This window comes from Microtus ochrogaster, chromosome 22 (assembly GCF_000317375.1).
Source record: "Microtus ochrogaster isolate Prairie Vole_2 chromosome 22, MicOch1.0, whole genome shotgun sequence".
NCBI classification, from domain to species: Eukaryota; Metazoa; Chordata; class Mammalia; order Rodentia; family Cricetidae; genus Microtus; species Microtus ochrogaster.
This window is the reverse complement of record NC_022023.1, coordinates 13,408,658-13,428,792: the sequence shown is the minus strand read 5'-3', so window position 1 is coordinate 13,428,792 and position 20,135 is coordinate 13,408,658. Positions and strand designations below refer to the sequence as shown.

At 47.7% G+C, this 20,135-nt stretch overlaps 1 protein-coding gene across 1 annotated transcript in view; it reads right to left on the bottom strand.

Annotated features, from left to right (window-relative positions):
* Nucleotides 1-19,111, bottom strand: part of Tmc3 (transmembrane channel like 3) — a 33,955-nt gene extending 14,844 nt beyond the window's left edge. The window contains exons 1-13 of the mRNA XM_005357684.1: nt 19,023-19,111; nt 17,781-17,927; nt 15,041-15,116; nt 12,701-12,782; nt 11,850-11,956; nt 11,149-11,247; nt 10,906-11,048; nt 9,520-9,667; nt 8,391-8,434; nt 5,755-5,902; nt 4,370-4,479; nt 1,595-1,673; nt 191-439 (exon numbers count right to left, since the gene is read on the bottom strand). Coding sequence (XP_005357741.1) covers nt 191-439; nt 1,595-1,673; nt 4,370-4,479; nt 5,755-5,902; nt 8,391-8,434; nt 9,520-9,667; nt 10,906-11,048; nt 11,149-11,247; nt 11,850-11,956; nt 12,701-12,782; nt 15,041-15,116; nt 17,781-17,927; nt 19,023-19,111 — 1,521 coding nt within the window. The remainder of the gene's footprint in view (nt 1-190; nt 440-1,594; nt 1,674-4,369; nt 4,480-5,754; nt 5,903-8,390; nt 8,435-9,519; nt 9,668-10,905; nt 11,049-11,148; nt 11,248-11,849; nt 11,957-12,700; nt 12,783-15,040; nt 15,117-17,780; nt 17,928-19,022) is intronic.
* Nucleotides 19,112-20,135: the final 1,024 nt, after the last annotated feature.

Below are 20,135 nucleotides of genomic sequence, written 5' to 3'. Positions count from 1 at the left end.
TTTTTTTTTTTTGAGACAGGGTTTCTCTGTGGCTTTGGAGCCTGTCCTGGAACTAGCTCTGTAGACCAGGCTGGTCTCGAACTCACAGAGATCCGCGTTGGATGGTTTTCTATGAAAAAGGAACAGTGATGCGCCCGAGAGTTGTCAGGTGGGGTGTTGAAGGGACTTCCCAAGGGGCAGAGGGAAACACCTGGCCAACGTATGTCTCCCAGCACTGTCCTTGGGGGCTCTGCACGTAGGGCACCGTCTTGTTGGCCTTTGTGTGGGGCATGATGGTAGTCAGAATGCTTGTCTCTTCCAAGACCCACGTGCTGGCGTTTCTCCTGAGCTCCACTCCTTCCCCGGGTGTGGGCCACTGTGCTTCTTCAGGCACCGTTCTGGTGGCATAGAAGGTGGAAGGATCTGCCCAATGGCTTGTGATGTTCTTGGTAGCTGCTTCCTGTTGAGATGGGAAGGAGAGAAGGAAGGAGGAAATAAAGGACATTTTCATGTCTGTAAGCAAGCATTCAGCTTGGAGTGACTATTCTTTTCCTCCATCTCTCCTTCTCCTTCTCCCCCCATCTCTTTCTCCACCTCTAGTCTCCTTTTCTCTCACCCCTTGTTCCTCTCTTCTTTCTTTCCTTCCCTTTTACTATTTGACTGGAAGTGACCACACCCACAGACACCAGCTGAAACAGACAGTGTCCACTGTTCCCTAATGAGTATCAGAAATGGTTCTAGGTGATACATTCCTCCCTTTTTAACCTCAAGGGGATTTTAGATCAAGTCTATAAGGATTCAGGGACACTAATGGTCCAGACAGAATGCTAATAAGTGGCAGGTAAGGATCAAGGTCCATGTGACTTCAAATCCCCAGCTCTCCATAGTCTCTTTGGTCCATATTTCCTGAAATTTATGATGTATTTTGTGTGAACGACCCTCAGAAAGCTCCTCCCCCCGTCTCTCCTTCCATTCTCCTCCTGCTCAGGGTGTTGTGGAAGGTTGAACGGGTTGAAATAAACAGTAAAGCCGCTCTGTGGGGCTGGACCTGGAGCATACTCTGAACTGTTTGCTGTGGCATCCACTTTCCATGTGCCTGTGGCCAGCGCATCTTCCTGGGGGTATCTGAAAGAGCTGCTGACAGTCTTTCCCGATAGAGGCATAAAAATAAGATAGCACGGCCCAGGGAAACACGGTGTCAACAGCCCAGGCTCTCATAACAGCACTGTTAATTTTTTTTTTTAATTCGGAAAGTGGGTCTTAAATTTTTCTCCACGTCTTAAAAGGACCACAGTGGCATGGTTTGAGATATGCCATACGAGACACAAATGTAAGCCGTAAAGAGGACAAAGATGCTGACATGGGGTGCTGAGGGGGAGAGATGACAAGAGACTGTCCAGTGTAGACAGTGATGGGTGGGGGACCCTTCAGTCTAGGCCTTGACGTTGGGTGAACATTCAGTGTAGGCCATGGTAGAAGGTGACTGTCCAGTCTGGGCAGCAGGGGGAGGAGGCTATGCAGTCTGAGCAGTGATGGCAGGTACTATACAGTCTAGGCAGCTATGACAGGTCCCACCCAGAAATGACGGTAGGCATTGTCCCATCCGGACCCTCACCTCAATGTTCATGCTGTTCACTTTGTCCAGAAGGGCAATGATCAAGCTGTAGAGATTGCCTAGATACAGAACCAGGACCCTGAAAATATCACAAGACATCTTAGAACCAAGATGATCGCACACAGGACCAGCAGTCTGGGGCTTCCAGAGAGTTCCAAGTCATCACGCGCATGATAATACGGCAGCGGTTGCGGCGCGTGGCTTTCCTTCAGTTATCTGGGTGTCACTGAAAAACCACAGATTATAGGGCAGGCGTGATTGCTCAGTGGGTACAGGGCTCTTGTGGCCATGCCTGACCTCTGACTTTGGTCTCTGGGAGCCGCACAGTAGGAAGAGAAGGCTGACTTTCACGAGTAGTCCTGAGTTCCACATACACCACGTTAAACACACACACACAAGCACGAACACACACACACACACCCTCACATGATAATGTAAAGTCAAAACAAATCACAGACTACGAGAATCACCCAGCTTCAGCAGGTGTGGATGGGGTTTGGAGCCTGCTTCCTCCCCAGGTGATCCTACAGTAGCCATCCCTGGACCAGCCTGCTAGACACCCTAGTGCGGCAGAAAGAATGCGGGTTCTGTGTGTGTGTGTGTGGGGGGGGGGTGATAGAACATCTGGCCCATGCTTTTTGGTCTGTAGGTTTATTGCCTGGCATCATTCCACACAGTTCTCAGCAAGTCTGTGTTCCACTCTCCAGAAAGGTGGGTCACAGAGAGTTGTTTCAGCCTCCATGAGGCTGGAAGGGCCAGCCTGGCGCGTGTAGATCTCAGCACCCACACTTGGACAGATAGGCGGGCCTCCACGGCAGCACGAAGGGACAGTATTCCAGCCACACCACGCAAGCAGCTGCCAGAGAGTGGAATCTGCTTGCTGAAGTCTATGCCAATCATATCGACACGATGTCTGTTCTCCCAGAGTGGACTATTTGGAAAACACATCCTGGCATTGCCCACAATGGAGCCTTGGGGCTTATGGGAAATCTATCTAAAGAAATAAGATGGGCAAGGAAAGCAGCCTGTGCAGATCCTTCGCTGGGTCAGTGATGTGTAAACGCGGAAGCAAATCCAGTGACAGGGAAACAGCGTTATCTGAAGGAGACTATTTCCACATGGAAGCAATGACCCACACATCCGCACCGCCTCTTTCATCCGTATGGGGTTCAGGTGACGCCATGTGTAGGTAGACAGCATCTCGAGGAGACACCCTTGCCGTTGCTTTTCCTCTGAAACTACGAAGGGACTCCCTTATGCATCACCCCAGGATGACCTCAGCATTTGCCTTGGCCTGTGTGGGATACAGCCCCACCCACAGCACATGAGTGCTGATGGAAAAAGAGCCTGCTGACTTCTTGGCAGAGCCGGGGCTTTTGCTAGGGCTCTCATTGCATCTTGGATGAAAGGTATCATGGTCTTTGGTGAGTTAATGGGACTGAAATAATATGTCTTGCTTTTATTACCAAAACGATGTCTTGTTTGTCCGGGGTTATGTCTCTCTGTGGCTCTGTTTCTCTGGTTTTGAGTATGAATAACGAGGCCAATCTGTGTAATAGGATTGCTGTTACACCAAATGCAATAATGGAATTGATTGTCCCCAGTGCCCGTGGGCAAGGAAGGAACTGAGGAAGGTACTTCTTATCCAGGCTGGAGAGGTGCAGAACACGGGAGGGTGGGTGGGTGGGCCCGGCCCGAAGCTTTGATCTATTCTGTGCTGTGGGTTTTTGGTCAACTCCTTGACTTTCTGGTGACAGCATTCTGTCTTTATGGCAGTAGGATTTCAGGAGTTGGGGAACTGGAGGCTTCAAGCCAAAAAATACTTTTTACCTATTTTAGTAAATAAAGTACTGTCAGACAGCCGAGCCCTTGGTTTGCCTTATCAGCCGTGGTAATTTTCATGCTTCTCCCTTAGTACTTGGGATGGAGATGGATACATAGATGGCAGAATCTAAAATATTGGCTGCTATGTCTTTTTCAGAAGGTATTTACTGACTCCTGAATGGAAGCAATCCTTCTCGGGGTGTTCTGAGGTTTGGGGGAGTGTCACGAGGTGTTGCAGGAGTTGGCATGGAGAAGCCAGCGTGGACAGGAACCTCCTATACCATGTTCTCTGCTTACCAATGCATCACTCAAGTGGAGGAGAAAGAAATCCAGGGAAGAAAAGCAGGTTTTTTAGAAATCCAGCCCTTGCTAGACACGGATGTGGCTCTAACTCTTGAGGAGGCGGTCTTGGAATGTTTTGCTTGCACACCCAGTCTGCTGCAGCTCAGACAACATCTGCTTTCGACATCTGCCGTGGCGGCCACTGGCTGTCTTGGTACCGTGCATCGCGTTGTACAACTTTTTGCTTGGATAGTTAATAGCAGAGTGCGTCTGGCAAACAGTGAGGGTCTATTCTGCCACTCAGAGTCCAAACACAGAGGGAATTCAATAATGAGGAAACCCAGACACACATTCCATCATCTTGCTGCTCTTTTGTGTCTGCTTTTCCTGCCACGTCCCCCCTCTTCCCCTCTGTCCCTCCTCTTCTTCATTACCCATGATTCCAGCTGCGTTACCCACATCATTCTGTTCGCTCCTTCCTGACTCCTTTTCTTTCATTCCCGTTGTCCCCCCCCCCCCCGCCTTTTCTTGAGCTATGTCCCTAAGGGAAAGCTTTATGCTAAGTGCAGAAGAAAAGAAGCATGCTGTAACTGCAGGAATCCAACTAGTTCCTTTGTGGGTGGATGATGGCTGAGCCACCTTGGGGCTCTTCCAGCCAGGATGCTATACCTTGCTAACTGGAAACGCAGCGTCGTCCGGGGGTGGTACATCTCCAAGGCAGCAATAAGGTCGAAGGCAGACGGTGCTATCATGGTAACAAGGGAGACCACCACACTAACCTGTAGAGAGAGCATATGTTTCTCAAGCCCCACTTCCCACAACCACAGCTGGTTTTCTATGGGGCCACCTACCAGTCACAGGGACACCGAGCTCCTGTTTAGAAACCTCCCCAAGTCTGAGTTTGTTCCTTTCCGGAATGCTCCTTTAAGGTTATGAGGATGCTTCTGCATGCTGCCTGGGCTTCGGTAGCATTTCTGTCACAAGTACCAATCACTAATTCATTGTATTTATACCTCCCTGACCTTGGATGGAGGATGGAAATAATTGCGACCATTATGATCAGAAAGGGGAAGGCAGAGACGTAATTGAATATCCCTCTGTACACGGGGGATTAATTATCTGGAGAACCATGCCTGGCTCTTGTTTGTCTGGGCTGATGGCAAAAGAAAGGCGAATTTAAGCTGGTTCACAAGACGTTTGAGCTAACTTAAGAAGTAATTTCTGAACGGATGTTTTAAAATTTGCCACTTTATAAAAGTGCAAATAGGTATAAATTTATTTAACCCATATAACTGGTATAAAACACAAGGAGGCATGGGAAAGGCTGCGTGGTGTAATCTCAGGTTCTAAGAAATGATTACACATGGGTGAACACACACAGAACACACACAGGACAGATGTATGCCATCTAACTGCTTTTAGAGTGGATGCTAGTTAGTTTTTTTTATCAGAGTAATCCAAAAGATGGTTTGGGGTTATTTTTGTTTTTCAGATCTTGGTGGTAAGTTGGGCCAAATGTTCAGGACAACAGTCACAACAAATACTAGACATTCTGAAATTCTCCCTAACCTCCTGCTTGGTTGGTACTTGTTTTCTTATGGAGATATTCACACAGTTGGGGGAGGGTTGTTCAATGCCCAAAAACAGTTTGTGTGGCTGGTTCTGGAAACTACCCAAGTGTCGGATGAGAGAGTTAGAGGGATTTGAGGCACACCCTGTGCATCAGTGTGGACACTGATGCAGGTCTGTGGGCAGAGCCCATGCCTAGAGTGTGGACGCACAGAAATAGAAGTGAGCAGGGCAAAGCCGAACCATGGGGGTCAGTATGAGCACCCGGGGGAGTTCCTGAGTGAAGATCTTCCTAGCTATTCAACTAGGGCTTGACGCTGCTGGAGCTGAAGGCCCTGATCCATACTCTAGAACTAGCAGGCTACCGACATTTCTAGAGATATTTTGGTCTGATTCACTAAAAAAGCAGAGAGGAGGAAAAATTTCGTCACATCCCCCCTTGAAGCACACACAACCTGCTAATAACATTGCTGGTCAACGGGTACCTCATTCTTTTCCCAAAGTGTCAGCTCCTTCTTCGACTGTTCCAGCTTCTGGGACCTGTCCACCACAAAGTAAATGAGATATATGCTCCCAGCCAGCGAGAGGAGCACCAGGATGTTGGCAATGATTCTCAGGCAGACAGTCACCGCCCTGAAGAGAAAAGGAGGCAGATGGTAGGACTTTAGGATGGGAGTCTTCCCCTGCTTCCCCAAGCTGCTTCTCTGCTTCCTCTACCTCTGGTTTTCTGCGAGATCGACAGAGCTATAAATTTGGCAAGCCAGCCGCCTGGAACTTTTAAGAAACCATCAAACGTTTGTTTTAGGGTCTGAGTATGTGGGTTTCGGTTCGAGGTTTGTCGCTTATAATAGGAGTCCTTCAGGGATGGGGAGGTGACTCTGCTATAAAGTGCCTGTCACGCAAGCATGAGGACCTGAGTTCAGATTCTGAGAGCCAGGCAGATCCCGGAAGCTCATTGGCCAGCAAGCCTGTGCAAATGAGCTCCCGGCCTCAAACCATAAAGGTAGATCGGACCGAGGAAAGACACATGCTATGTGCTTCTGGCATTCACGCATACTCATGTGTATCCATACCTGCTCTAGCCTGTATATACACACACACCCCACTCACATAACACATTAGAGTTCTGCAATGCAGACAGGAATGCGCGTAGCTTCCAGCAGAAGAAGAATGGCAGTGAGGGGAGAGACTGGCCTCCTTCCTGTCTTTCAGATGATGGGCAGTGGACCCGCCCATCACTCCACACCATGAGTCTGGTCTATACATCTGCCATGTATTTACTTGGTGACTAGCTGTCTTTCCTCCGAGTTTTGTGAGAGCTCAGAATCTTGTATCTTTTTCATCCCTGTGTTCACAGCTCTCAGAACAGCCCCCACTCCCAGCTCATCTAAGGACTTCAGCGATATTTGTCAGACGAACCGGCAACTCTGTCACCATGAGATGGGATTTGGGAACATCTCCTCCCTTGTTTGGTGGCATTTCCTCTGATTGTGTGAGAGCATTGGTAAATCATTAGTGATTCTATAATTTACATAGAAGAGCCCCTCCTTTGTAAGTTCTGGGCAACCGACTGGTTAGTCTTTTCCCAAAGCATTTTCTTCTGCCCATTTTAGGGTTGGTCTTAGCCTGGTTTCCCTGAAATCAGAGCTCCAGGCAAAGGCTTGTCTGCAGGGAGTTGACTTGGGAAATAACTCCAGCAAGCAGGAGTGAGGCTGGGGAAGTAGAGGTGAGATGAGCCATCACCATGAGGCTGAGGGGTAGAGGCTGCCACAGCTGGACACAGCTGGAGGCCCGCTCAGGACAACGGGATGCTCCCTGTGTACCCAGCATATGAGAGAGAAGCGTTCATTCTGTTTCCTACGGCGCTGGGAGACTCCATAGGTACTCACGCCCAGAGTGTGCCCAGCTTGTGGAGGATGGTACATGAGTGTGGGCCATGACACTTCCTGTGACCTGAGAGCACTTCCCAGTGCAGCACTGGGGTAGCTAGGTATGAACAAGCAAGCATAACTCTGCTTAGAGAAAGAGAAAGGGCCAAGGCGATTTGTAGGGGCACACAAGAATTGTACTACTTTTCCCATGCAATCCCACTACTGGGGGATTATTTCCCTTATGTACACTTTTGCCCTTCATCCTTATAAAAGAAACTGATTCCTACTGGTATCTTCCAGGTTAAAGAAAGGAAAACCTAGTGTGCCACATGACAGGATTATTCCTTTGGGCCAGAAAACACTGAGCGAGCTAGGCCCACCAATGCCATCCTCCTGCCTCTAGAGCACACAGTCATTGCCAGGGTCATACTACTCACTGGGCACTAGCTAGGAGGAACGTGACGGGGATACAATGACTGGCTCCCCGTGGCCACGTCCCTGGTGTCCTTCCTGGCGATCCCACCAGTTAAGGCATGGCCGAGCCTGGAGCCCAGTGGATAAATGGTAATGCCCTCTTTCTCTGTTTCTGTCCTGGTCCCCAAGTACCCACTGCATCTCTGCCTTCCCCTCAACGAACGGATGACGACCAGGGCTTGAGAAAACTGGTCCCTCCGTGGTTCCCCAGGAGTGAATTGTTGAGTAAGACCTCTTGGACCTAGAATGAACTTAAAGGTGGATGTCATTTTCAAATTCCAGGGGTCATTTAAACCACTGGATTGGATGTGATGAAGACATAGACCCCACATCCCATTGACAGGGATGCTAATCCAAACTGAGGTCTGTGCTTTCAGAGACTGTAGGCGACTCTGGTGGGCTTGTTCTCTGGCCTCTGAGAGGCCTGATTGGAGCTCATCCTGCCATTTTACCGGAGAGGAAGCATAGATCCCAAAGGTTGTGGGTCAGCCTTCTGGGTCGCTGGGGTTTATGCCAGGGAGGGCTAGAAGTCACCTCTCCCAGCTGCTTGTATACAGCTCCTTCTGGCTCCCCTGCTTCCATCATTCCCACTAGCCAGCAGCTACACACGTACCGGAACAGAAGGACTATGCAATCAACAAGGACACAAGGCAGGTGGGCACATCTGTCCTAATGAGGACAGGGCCTAACAATTATGAAAATAAGATACCAATAACTTGATAACTTTTTGAACCAAATGAGGCAAAAAATTGATGAGTGGGTTTATTAATACTTACATGTTTTTGTGTTTTTTCTTTTCTTGTTCTTCCAGTATGGCCTCCTGGAAGGAAAAACACACACAGCATTGGAAACTTAGCCTCATAACCAATTACAACCACTAGGAATAATGTATCCAACTGGGCACACCCTGTAATCCCAGTCCATAGGAGGATCCACTTCAGGTGCCTGGCCACACAGTGTGAAGCCAGCCTGGGGCCAAAAGCAAAAAGAAAAACCACACCAACAAAACCGCCTCACCCCCAAACACTGATCTATTATCTTAATTCTTTTTTTTTTTTTTTTTTTTGGTTTTTCGAGACAGGGTTTCTCTGTGGTTTTGGAGCCTGTCCTGGAACCTAGTTCTGTAGACCAGGCTGGTCTCGAACTCACAGAGATCCACCTGCCTCTGCCTCCCGAGTGCTGGGATTAAAGGCGTGCGTTAATTCTTTTTTTCAATGTCTATGACTTTGGTCTATAAGTTTCTATTGACAGCAATGAATTGGATATCAATTATCTAATAATCAATTAAGCAAAAAAGAGGAGATTGGAAAGAAAGAATGGAGAGAAAAGGCTGTGATACTTTGGATCATGGAAATATTTTCCACTCAGAACGAGGTTTCCTTTGGTTGTCTATGACATTCAGCTGACCCAAATCTCTGACTGATTTCAATCACACTGACTTCTAAGTTAAAGATAAAACCTTACATACATAATGTAGAAATATTTATTCATTTATAGGCTTTAAGAATCCATCGTGTAATCTGGTCCCTGGTGGCACACGCCTTTAATCCCAGCACTTGGGAGGCAGAGGCAGGTGGATCTCTGTGGGTTCGAGTCCAGCCTGGTCTATCAGAGCTAGTTCCAGGACAGGCTCCAAAACTACAGTAAAACCTTGTCTCGAAAAACCAAGAAGAAGAAGCCATCATGTAAATTATAAAAAAATACGCAAATCAAAATTTTAAGACAAAACAATATATAGAAATATTAAGAGTCGTTTGGAGCTTTCCTTCTTACATCCTATAGGTTCTTGGGTACATTTCCAGGTCATGTTGACCTCCCTGGATCTGCTGCCCTGGGCTGGGAGGAAAGGGAGCAGCTGGTTTGGCCAGCAGGGGGCGCAGACTGTCTTGCAGTCTTTCCACTCACCCTAATGCTGTTCACAATGGCGGCTGTTTTGCTCTCTGCAGCCTCTGGGTTCCCAATGAGGTAATCCCAGGCACAAAATACCCTCCAGCAGAAGGTGTAGTTTTCATTGGAAGCACTGGCCAGGCTTGTGCGTGAGTTCTTAGCCATTCTGCAAGAGAGGCCCCAGCCAGTCATAGGCGTGAGTCTCACACACTCTCTCCAGGGTGCCACAACCTGACCTGGGGCAAACTGTCTTCTGACACAGGTCCTCAATCCCTGCTTGATGAGCAGAGCACTGGCTGCATTTTAACCACACTTGGACCCTCAGCCCATCCTTTCCCCAGTATGAAATGGCATGGGTAACTATCTGATAGGCAGTCCCACCGGCACACTGGTGGCCAGCAGCCATTGATGTACACTTGTCCCAGGACACCTCATGTTTGCAGCTGTGATGGTAAAGTTGTCACCATCCCTCTGAGATCAAGCCATGTTCCTGTGGCTTCTGCCTATGGTAACTCATCCCCGTGGGATCCCTAAGAACTGCTGAGTCCCTCCTGCCCAGGGCATTCCTTAGATATTTGAAGGCAGGAGACACCCCCCCCCCCCCGCCTTTTAGGTCATTTCTCCAGTAATAAGCATTGGCTTTCTTCCCTGGCTACTTTCTTGCTCTCACATCTTCTCTGAGTTGCTTTTAATGAGTAATACCTAGGAAAGGATTTAAATTGTTCTGGTGAGAGCTTTAGGCCACCAGGAGGTAAGTTGAGAGCCTTCAATCATTTGAATGCCCTTGCAAGTCTCTGTCTCTCTCTCTCTCTCTGTCTCTCTCTCTCTTTCTCCCTAAGCTCTACACAGGATGCTAACATGGAAGGGGGCCTGGTAGCCTGCTACTTTTCCAAGCCAATGCATGCGAAGAGGAAAACTGAGTTGCCACAGGGCTCTGGGTGAAGCTGGTGGAGCTCACGGTGGGCACTGCAGGAGTCTTAACTCTAGCCAGTTTGTTAGAGGTCCCTTTATATGGTAACCTCCTCTCAGTGATGACTAAGAGGCACCAATGGCACGATTCATCACCTGGTCACAGGTAAACATACAAAGAGAGCTATTTTCTCTCCTCTGTCGCCTGGATGTCATTGATTGCATCTTATTAGCACAGCTACGGCATTTTCTAAAATCATACATAGCACATAAATTGTTAAGCTTTCCTCTCTAAACCTTTCACAGAGCCTTGAACAAAGTAGTCAGTGCTCAGTAAGTGCTGGTTAAAATTAGAACAACTCTCAAGCCTTGCTCTCTTCCTCTATAAAATGGCTAGGGACTCACGACTTTAACAGGGTTATTGACAGGATGGAGTGAGGTCACACATGCTCTAACCGGACTCCAGACATGGTTTTGAAAAATCGACAGTCATACTTTTTTAAGAGGATGATGAAGCTGTAGGCAAACACTGCCATCCCCACCAGGAAATATGCCAAGGGCAGGCGATAGCCGGCTCTCCCGATCCTCCTCTCTCTTCCATAATACCCGTAGAACAGGACGGAGTACTGAAGGTAGCCCTGCAAAGAGAGCCAAGACTTGTCTCTGATTCCCAGATCCCAGAACTGTGGCCCTTTCATTTCTCCTGCAAAGCCTGGGTGTAGCCAACGTTAGCCTTACCCCCAGGGACCAGACAGTGTCCAAATCCTGGGCAGACATGACCTGCTCCTGGGGGATGGTCTTGCTGGCTGTGCTTCCAAAGGGCTGGCCTGCGATTAACTGGTAAAAGAGGAAGAGTTAAGATGCTCCTCTGGGCTAGGGGACTAGAAGAAAGAATTGGCGCATCCCCATGTGTCTATGCAGATGCCATGATTAGGGTTTGCTGTGTTGTTATTATGTAACCCCATGTGAAAGAACTAGAAGTGCCTACTGTGGCTAGATCGTTGAGGTCCCCAGACCTCTTATGCCCCGAGGAAACCAACAGTTCTATATATAAAGAAGGAGTTTAGATGGAATACCAGGCAGGCAAACCAGCATCTAGGCCAACTATAGTCCGTCACCTCTTCTTGTATGGTCAGAGATATGGCTATGAATGGCTTTTACAACATTAAGTGGTTGGGGAAAATAATCAAAAGAAAAACAACATGATATGAAATTCAGATTTCAGCCACCCTCCCTGGTTTCTGCTAGGCTCAAACCTTCTTTTGCGATACATGGCAGATCTAAAGGGCAGTGACAAAGTCCAATGCATTCTCCATGTTCTCTGGCAGAAAGCTTGCCACGTCCTTCCTAGGCTTCTATGATGACAGCAAGGGCAGCAGGCTGGAGCACCTGCCTCTCTTTCACGCCTTGCACCTCCCGGCTCCTGGGACAACTCTTACCTCGGGAATGACAACGAAAGCACCCGTCATCACTGTGAGCACTATGTTAATTCCGAATAACCACCTCAGGAAGATGAAGTAGGAGGCCACACCAGATCCGAAGTGACCTGTGGGAAGGCAACACGAGAGTGGCTCTGATCAACCCTCCCAGCACAGAAAGCCTGTGTCCAGCATCGTCCTCCACCTTCACCGGCAGCAGCACACACAGCAAGAGCGGTGCTACATTGCATTTTATGACCATGTGATCAAGACGCTGAGCAACACACCAAGCAGATTTGTGGAATTGCATTAGACTTGGGAACTGATTTTGGGGAATGTCTACAACTTTAAATGAATGTTTCCCCTGTCTCTTCAAAAGAATATCATCAGCTTGGCTTCAGCTTCATGCTCATCCTTCACTTTGGGACATTTTAAAGTTTGTTGATTCCTCTGGGCATGTGGGCCAGGAGGAGAAGGAGATGATGAAGGAGGAGTTTGGGGTATGGTTTATTTATTTTTAGCATGGATTTTCTAGACGCTTACAGTATTCTATAAAAACATGCATTTTCATGTTTGTATCTGGGAGTTTATATCTCTCAGAGTTTTTCACTGATCCTTCAGAGTTTGCTGTCTGACTGAACGATCTAGGAATGAACATGCGGCCATGCCTGAGCATGGAAATGCAGCCTGTGTCCTTTTCTATCCTGGGAGGCGGTGGAAGGTACCCGGTCTTCCAACTCTGAGTCCCACTTGAGCTGGGCCTCTAGCTGTACAAGTGCCTACGCCATAAGGGCCAAGACCCACCAGATGTCTTAGGCTGTGTGCTGGCCACAGCTGTACATCCCCCCTCCACGCCTCCAGCAGATACTTACTCTCAATTTTCTTTATCCTCATTTCCCAGGGGATGAAGATGACCACAAAGTTGCAGGCCAAACGGGCGAATTTCCGCCAGAGCTACACAGGAGAGGCCATGATTAGGAATCTTCACATTCTTTACCTCAGTAATGGGGTTCTGGGTAGAGGAGAGGATCCCATACACACCCACAGAACCCTTAATTATGGCTTCTCAGGTCATTAGCATCTCTGAGACCAAAGTAGCCCTTTATTTTCCCTGTGTCCTGACCAGACAGTATATAACAGTTTGCCCTCTGTGCTATGAGTTCTGCATTCCTTTGTGGAGACAGACTCTCATGAATCCCAGGTTGGCTTCAAATTCACAATACACCTAAGTATAATCTTGAACTTTGATCCTTCTGTCTCTACCTCATGTGTGAGGACCTCACCACATCCAGTTAGTGTATTGCTAATTGAGATGAGGGCTTTTCACAGGCTAGGCAACCATACTATTAACTGGGCTACACCCCAGCCCTAAGATCTATACTCTTTTGGGTCAAAGTCTGCCTTATTCATGGGTTGAGGATGAGGAAAGGCGAAATCATGTGAAGAATGTCATCTCAAGATATCCATTTGACCCAGCCGTAGACCCCTGGGAGCTCTGGGAGCTCTGGGAGTGGAGCCTATAAATCTGTTTGATTCACCAGCTCCCCAGATGATTCTATCTGTATCCTGGCTAAATACCAAAAGTCTAGAATCTTCCCTGAAAATGAGTTCCACCCCAGATTCATCTTGCATCCTACAAAGCTAGTTTCTGGCCTTTGTCCTGGCCAAAGCTGCCAAGAATAAGCTTGGGAATTTTGTCTTGTGGACTTATACAATTTGCCAAGAGTATGAAATCATTGCGTTCTCAAAGGAGAACAAAGAAGAATGTGGCCTATGCCGGCTCTGCTCTCCAGCAAAATTGACAGGTTGTGCATTCTAACACACAACCAGTCCGGGCTTGTGTTGGAAGCAAATGATATCATTGCACAAGGAAGAGCCACAAATGTAATTACCGCATTCCCAACTGTAAGACAGCACACGGTCCTCACACAGACTCACAGGATAATGTCATTCTGCATGCATCTGCTAAGGCCAAATGACTGTGTGTACATGGAAATCTGAGTTTTATCAGAAGTTGGAGCTGTCTTTTAGCTCACGATTTGAGAGCCAAGTCAAAGACAGACACTGCTCCCATGAGCGGTCACACAGGCTGCATGTGAGCAGTCAGGAAGAGGTAGACTGTCTCTGGATTTTGCTTATTAGGGTCACTGGTCTTCCTTGCAATTTTCTTATGTCTGCCTGGCATCATCTGTGTTTTGCATACCTGCCTCATATCCAGAGCCCAGAAATACACCAAAATTTCTGACCCCTTGTGCCCCTATGATCTCCAGAGGCAGGGCTGCTCAAGCATCCTTCAGCAAATGCCTGGACTTATTAAACATCCGGTATCTGCACTGGTTTACAGTCCTAACACCAAAGAAGCACAGGGCAGGAGTCAGAGATCTGGCTCTAGTTCTCACTGTACATCTGTCTCATCATGAGCCCCAGGAAGTTCTTTTCTTGGGCAGCCATTGGCTCATCTGTACTGGGAGCAGTAGAGGTCAGTGGGTGGCACTCTATCCTTTTCCTTTATAACTGTCTGAAGATTTCACTTAATAACGATATAGCACATATAGAGAAAGAAGCAAGAGCAACTGACATGTATGGGGTTGAGTCAGGAAGGGTCTTAGATAGTTCTTACAAAAAACAAACCAGGCTTACCCATATTATACAACTGATAACTGGTGGTACCCAAGGCTAAGATCCAGGCTTGGCAGAGTTCAAACTTGAGGTCTTGTCCCCTATTCTGCAGTTATTAATGCTGGGTGCTCCTAGCCTATGTATGGCGACTGGGGACAACAGTGCTTCTTGTTGTGGGATAATGCTTTTGTACACTGTAAAGATTTGTCACTCATATTAGCTCAATTAAATGCTGATTGGCCAGTAGCCAGGCATGAAGTATAGGTGGGGCAACCAGACCAGGAGAATTCTGGGAAGAGGAAAGACAGAGAATCAGTCACAAGCCAGGTGCAGAGGAAGCAATATGAGAATGCCTTACTGAGAAAAAGTACCAAGCAATGTGGCTAAACTTAGACAAGACTTATGGGTTAATTCAAGTTGTAGGAGCTAGTTAATATTAAGCCTGAGCTAATAGGCCAAACGGTTTATAATTAATATAAGTCTGGGTGTGTTTCTTTGGGACTGAACAGCTGCCGGACCAGGTGGGACAGAAACTTCTGGGTTCTAGAGACAGTAGCAAATGAGGCCAGCTGTGCCTCATGTGGGCTCTTTACCTCTGCTCCAGCTGCTTGGTAGCCTCGCGTCCTAGTCAACCTTCCTTCAAACTTCAGCACAATCTCTTTTGCTCGTCTGGGAGAAGAAAAACATAAAAGTTATTACAACTTTCCCACGTTCACCAGTTTTCAAAATATGTGAAGGCAGAGCAGGAAAAAAAAAAGCACCAACTGATACAGGAGTGGAATTAAAATATTTCATTTCCTGACTTTTGCTAACAAGAAAATGCCTTTTAAACTGTTTTAAAGGTTTGGAGAGGTGGTCCAGCAGTTAAGACTGCTTACTGCTCTTTCTGAAGACCCGAGCTCTGTTGCCAGCACTTACATGGTGGTTTACAGCCACTTTACCATTCCAGTTCCGGGGTTTGGGTGCCCTTTTTGACTTCCAGATGCCTGTACACACATCATGGTACACATAAAATCATGCAGGTGTGCTTGAACACACACGTGTGGATGCACACATGCACACACACAAATCTCACAACTGTCATAACATTTTTGTGGACGAACTAATTGGAAATAGTGAATCCACACCAGTTCGTTATGACTGAATTTCTCCAAGTGTTTCTCAGCCAGTAGCTGACTGGGCATCATAGACTTTGGGTATCCCGAGGGTACCCAGTATACCTCAACTCTTCCACTTGACGGCTTGACTCTTCCAAGTATTTCTTTTTATTATGTTTCTTGAGATTTTATTTTTATGTATACGTGTGTTTTTCGGCATGTATGTCTGTGTTCCCCATGAGTGCAGTGCCAGTGGAGGTCAGGGAGCTAGAATCCCTGGGACTGGAGTTATAGACCATTGCAAGCAGCTATTGTATGTCCTGGAAATTGCCCCCAATTCTCTGTAAGACCACCCCGTTTTCAGTCGCTTTTAGTCACTTTTTTTAGTAGTGAAAGCCATACTTCTTTTTCTTCAAGGAGCCTGCTTCAAGAAAGGGACATTGTCAAGTTTTTACCTGACCCTGAAATGTTCCCACTTTCTAGTAGTCTCTTTCAGGGCTCTCCCCCTCCTCCATTATCCCACCCCCAACCTGGTCTGCTCAACTTCCTGTCCCCACCCACCCTTAGTACTCTCAGGGACTCTCTTCTATTTTGCCCAAAGGGTCCAGTTTAAAGCTGATCTCAACACTAAAGGTGGGGTGGGAGTTTGGGGGGTGGGGTGGGATGGGGCATGGGGGTGGGAGTTGGGAGTATGGCGGTGGTGGGGGGAGGAGGGCTAGGGAAGTGGTGTGTGTGTGTGTGTGTGTGTGTGTGTGTGTGTGTGTGTTTGCTTAGGCTGCTTTCTCAATCACTCTTAATTAGTCTTTCTCATCTGACACGTGAGCACACTGCTGCTCACTCTCAAAGGATGAAGACTATGAGATCCAGAACCAGACATTCGGGGAAGTGGGCAGAGGAGAACCCAGGCTAGCCTTCCGAGAAGGAAGTGTGGATGTCTTTAACCAGAGAGGCACGTTGATCAGACTTGGGGTCAAGTCCCAGGAAAGGATGATTCGATAGGAAGATGCCCCAGCCTGATAGATGGGAGGTGCGAAGGGAAAGGAATGAGCCCTGGCATCTAGCAAATCACCCCGAAGAGCACGATGTGACCGTGGTTCTGGGTACACAGGAGGCACCTGAACAGTGGGTCTAGGGACTGATGCACAGGAAATTACCCTCTAAACATAATGTTCACCATCACAGCTCAGTAACATCAGTTATGAAGACCATGCCTCCAACTCCCCTTATGGGATCTGTGACAATTGCCCCCTTCTTAGGCATGCATATTACATACTACATACATATTACATGCACATTGAACACATAACTAACACCCACAGTGCTTAGCGCATCTCATGTTCAATAAGCTCAAACCTCAGGAGTTCAAACTTGAGTGGACAAAAGGATGAAGCTGAATGGATATTAAAACTGCTTGGGGCCTGGGATGTCATTCAGAGGTTGAGTATGGACTATTAGTTGTGGAGCCTTGGATCCCATCCCTAGGGTCACAGAGATGAGAGGAGACAGAGGGTAGGGGAGACTGAGTTCATCTCCCATAGTGTCTGGCTCTGCTTCTGAGAGGTGCCACAGGCCGTGTTTTTGACAGCACTCTGAGGGCTTGACCATTGCCATTTTCAGCAACACTGTTACAGGAGGTAAGAGTCATAGCCTATGCCACTTCAGCTTTAAAGAGAGGACCCTGCATCAGAGAAATTAGGGATCTTGTCCGGTGATGAACAGTTAGAGATGAAAAGGGGTAGTGTTTGAATTCAAGGAGGGAATCTGTCTTAAAATTCTAAGCACTTAACTACGAGGGAGACAGATTCTCTGATAGACTCAAAATATATCCTAATAACCTGGTCAGCCACTTAAGAGACTTCCTTCCCAGGAGAGACAAAAGCGGGAGGTGAAGGGGATGTCTCTGATTCTGGCTCTCACGCTGTCTCCTGAGAATTGGGAGACAATGTGAAAATCTAATGTTTAGAAGAGAGATTAGAAACTTCAAACTGTCTACCAACACACACACACACACACACACACACACACACACACACACACACGCACTCACGCACGCACGCACGCACTATAACAGCTATGTGACTAGATGGTCCCTTCCAGCATCGTTGGGACTTCTCTGAGTCAGATGCAAGATGGTCACGGTTCCAGCGTCCCTCTTCCCCCAGGTTCCATGGCAGGATGGGGTTGTTTACCATAAAGTATATTTGCACGTATTAATGATTGCCTTGGAGTTCCTTACCTCAGCGCCCGCAGCTTCTGTCCCATGGTCCAGGGTCTGCAACGGATGTTGGCCATGAGATCTTTCTGGAACTGTATATTCTGGAAGATTTGCTCCGGATCACTGCTGTCCCCCGTTTCATCAGCATTAAAGCTGTCATCTGAGTTACTGAATGGAAACGGGGCATCGTGGAGGAAATCTGATTACAGAATTGTTTCCAGCAAAGAACATCTTTCCTGGGTATTTTCTGCATCTGACTGTCCTAGGGTCAACTGTATGGTGTGTGTGTGTGTGTGTGTGTGTGTGTGTGTGTGTGCAGACTGAGACTCAGGAGCCCATAGAAACTCATTTGTGGGACTCTATTACTTCAGTGCTCGGCAAAAAAAGAGTGATTTCCAAGGCAAGAGACACCAAAGGAGAGAGGAGAGGAGGGTTCCCCACATTTGAGCCCATGCTAGAGGTGCAACAGTTTTGATAGGGGACACAGTCTCATTTGTAGGCTCATCCAGGTGACCAGCAAGGTTTGGGGGCAGACTGCCTCCTTCTCCCACAGACATGTATCACCTAGAGATGCCTCAATGTTTACCTGTGTTCATTTTAAAGCCAAGACAAGGGAGTTAAGTGAGTGGTTTTTGCAAAGAAAGAATGAGTTAAGTGATGCACGGGACAGACTCCTCGGGGGCATAGCTACTGCACAGAAGAACACTTTTTCAACAATAACAGGGCCTTCCCCCCTAGTAATATTTAATATGTAACTTAATACATTTTTAAGTGGGCATGAATAACCTATGGCTTTAGCAAGAGAAAACATTTCCTTTAGCTCTCATTGAGATGTCTTTTATCTGCTTGAAGCAAAAATTTCTCCAGAGTTGGCAGAGGTTTCAGTATTTAACAACAACAACAACAAAATTCCTAATTAAAAACGAACACATTCAGTTCCCACCCTCGCCCACTTCTAAGTTATCAGAGATCTTTTCCAGGGACACCTGATTTATCTGAGGTGACAGGTGTCTTGTCTGCTCTGTTCTGACACTAGCACCGAGGAAACCGGGACAAGCCGGAAGAAGCCCAAGTGTGGGCTTTTGGTGTGCGCCCCATTGGCCGGCAACAAAGTGAGGGCCGAATATAGCTCCAGTCAAGAAACAGCAGGTTGCTGCTTCTCCCTCAGGGGGAGCATTGCTGTGCTCGACACCCCCGCTCCTATGTGACCCCAGAGAAGTAAGTTTAGGCATTCATTTCGGAGAAACCCAGCAGGGCACTTACCCAAGCAGCAGGGAGTCCTGGTAGAGGTAGCACTGACTGGCGTTTCTCCGGATGCTTCTGTAGCGCTGGGATGCCTTTGAAGTTTTCATGAGGCCTGGTCTGCTGCCAGTGGTCCCTGAGGATAGTGAAGGAGCTGGGAGGCTGGGAGCCTGCAGGCAGGGGTCTGTTTCAAATGAGCTTTCGGAAAGGGGCCTGTAGAGCTAATGTGCTCTCCTCCCTCAGAAGCAGGAGCAATTGCCTGCCTGCATCTGGTGCCGGGGACAGAAAAGAAGCCAGAAGGCCAGTCAGGGTCATACATATGTAACAAGGAGGTGGGCGTGCCCACATTGATTGGCTGGGATCTGGACAGTGGGAGGCGTGGCCCAGTGGTCTGGGGTTGACTTGGTTTATCCCAAGGTCTAGCTACAATCTCCTGTGCCCAGACTGGACTCAAAGACTCCCCTGCATCTTACCATGACCGACAGTCAAGGAACGCTTAGAGAACATAGACGGCTGGGCATGGTGTTCTACTTGTGGCTCCAGAAGAGGCTTAGAGACCGCAAGCACACTCCTGCCCAGGCATAGACCACAACACTCTATTCTTCTCCCCCCTCCCCTTACATCTTTTTGTTTAGGTACCGTGAAAGATGTAGAGCTTACAGACAGGAGATGCCACCTTGCCATAAACATCTGGCTACTTCCGATGTAGATTTGTCACTTACATTTTGCCAAGGTTAGTGCTACCCATGTTTTCCTTGCCACTGGCCATTTGCAAGCAAACTCTAGAAATAATGACAATTCATCCTTAAAGACTTCAGTGTTCTAGTAATAAGAACCAAATTACTTTAGTGATAGATTTACATGGATTAAGTGTAACAACAATAGGTCCAAGGACCCCATAAAACTGAGTTTGAGAAAAATTAAGGTTTCTTTTCTAAGGGCTGGAAAGATGGCCCAGCAGTTAAAAGAATTTGCTGCTCTTCCAGAGGACCTGAGCTCAGCTCACTAACCACCTGTAACTCCAGCTCCAGGGACCTGATGACCTATTCTGACCTTTGTGGACACCTACACATTCCTCTCTCTCTCTTTCTCTCTCTCTCTCTCTCTCTCTCTCTCTCTCTCTCTCTCTCTCTC